Below are 1,893 nucleotides of genomic sequence, written 5' to 3' on the forward strand. Positions count from 1 at the left end.
GTTACGCTGGAGTGTCCGTTGATGAACAATCAAGAAGTTGATTTCGTGGCTGCTCAGAGCAGGTTCCCTAATGCTTACAACAATAATCAAAACTGGAACAACTACAAGAGTCAGAACCAGAATCAAGGGCAAGGTAACTCGAATTGGCGTCCGGCCGGTGGGCCACCTGGTTTCCAAGCTCCCTATAACCGAAATCAAGGTCAGTTTAACAATGAAGGTTCAAATAGCTAAAGTTCGAATAATAGGCAAGATCTGGGAAAGAAGTTGGATGAGATGATGCAACAAATCGTTACTAGAGATCAAGTTACTTAAAAGACTCTTGCCAATCATGATTTGCTTTTTAAGAATCGACAATCGGCTCTACTCGACATGCAAAGGTGCATTGGCGATATTGTTCGACGATTGGATAAGAGGCCCCCGGGACAGTTTTTAGGTTCCACTCAGCAGAATCCGGCCGCTCAACTGAAGGCGATTACTACTCGTAGCGGCAGGATTTTAGGTCCCGAGGTAATAAAGGATGAGGTTGAAATGGAAGATGAGGAGGTGATGGATGAAGAGATCGAGATGGAAGTGCCGGGCAAAGTGCAGAACACCGCAGCAGTTGCACCACCATTGGAGAAAAAGTCAGTGGAAATCCGGCCATCACCTGTGATTGATCACTCTCATGTCCCATATCCCACTCGCTTAAAACATCAAAAATACACACGGGAGTATGGGCACTTTCTTGACATGTTCCGACAGTTGAAGATTAATCTCCCATTCATTGAAGCCCTCCAACACATGCCGAAATACGCGAAGTTTTTGAAGGACCTGTTGAAGAGTAAGGATATGTTGGGAGAGGTTTTATCGATTCCCCTTATGGGAGATTGTTCGGCGGTAGTGTTGAACCGCGTACCTGAGAAGTTGTCAGATCCGGGTGTGTTTACGTTTCCTTGCTTGTTTGGTAGTAATGCGATGAGCCATGCATTGGCGGATTTGGGGGCGAGTATAAATTTGATGACGTATTCTTTGTACGAGAAGTTGGAGTTAGGCGAACTTAAACCGACTCGCGTGTCGTTGTCGTTGGCCGATCGTTCGGTTAAGTACCCGCGAGGTATTATTGAGAATTTGCTAGTAAAAGTAGATAAGTTTGTATTCCCAGTTGATTTTGTGGTGCTCGACATGGAGGCCGACGAGAAGGTATCCATCATTCTTGGTCGTCTATTTTTACGAACCGCAAAGTCGCTCATTGATGTGTATGATGGGAAGATCACACTTCGGGTTGGTGATGAAAATGTTACTTATGATGTCGAGAGATCGATGAGGCATCCGAGTGATCAAAATGATTTCAGTGGTCCACGCCACTCGGTTTATTTTATTAACTTGTTTATTGCAGGTATGGATAGATGCTTTGATTATATTTGTGGTACGGATCTCGTGGGTAGTAATGGCTTGGTCGATTGTGATGATTTGGGAGATGATGAGTCGTGTTAGAATGATGAGGTTTGTGATAAATTGAATGAGATTTTGGGGTTTCCCGAAATGATAGAGGTGAATGAGATCAGTTGTGAGAGTGAGGCGGGTTCCGAGGAGAAACCCACTCCGTTGGAGTTGAAAGTACTCTCGTCACACTTGGAGTATACGTATCTCGATGAGGGCTCGAACATGCCCGTTATTGTGTCATAAAGGGGTGATTGCATGGAGACTTTCCGATATTCAAGGTATTAGCCCCGCTTATTGCACACATTGGATTTTAATGGAGGATGAGTACAAACCGATGGTGCAACCACAAAGGCGTCTTAGTCCGAATATGCAAGAGGTGGTGAAGAAGGAGGTACTGAAGTTGATGGATGTCGGGATGATCTACCCGGTTTCTGATTCCCAATGGGTGAGCCCGACCCAAGTTGTTCCGAA

The 1,893-nt window shown here is 45.1% G+C and overlaps 1 protein-coding gene across 1 annotated transcript; it reads left to right on the forward strand.

Moving 5' to 3' along the window:
- The first annotated feature begins 369 nt into the window (after positions 1–369).
- Positions 370–1,665, forward strand: LOC143636610 (uncharacterized). The gene is made up of 3 exons (XM_077104168.1): positions 370–682; positions 770–1,179; positions 1,474–1,665. The coding sequence occupies exons 1-3, from the start codon at positions 370–372 to the stop codon at positions 1,663–1,665; spliced, it is 915 nt and encodes a 304-aa protein (XP_076960283.1).
- Positions 1,666–1,893: the final 228 nt, after the last annotated feature.

The sequence above is a fragment of the Bidens hawaiensis genome, unplaced genomic scaffold (assembly GCF_021521415.1).
Source record: "Bidens hawaiensis isolate Kalapana, Puna unplaced genomic scaffold, B.hawaiensis_p1.1 tig00008036_1, whole genome shotgun sequence".
Lineage (NCBI taxonomy): Eukaryota > Viridiplantae > Streptophyta > Magnoliopsida > Asterales > Asteraceae > Bidens > Bidens hawaiensis.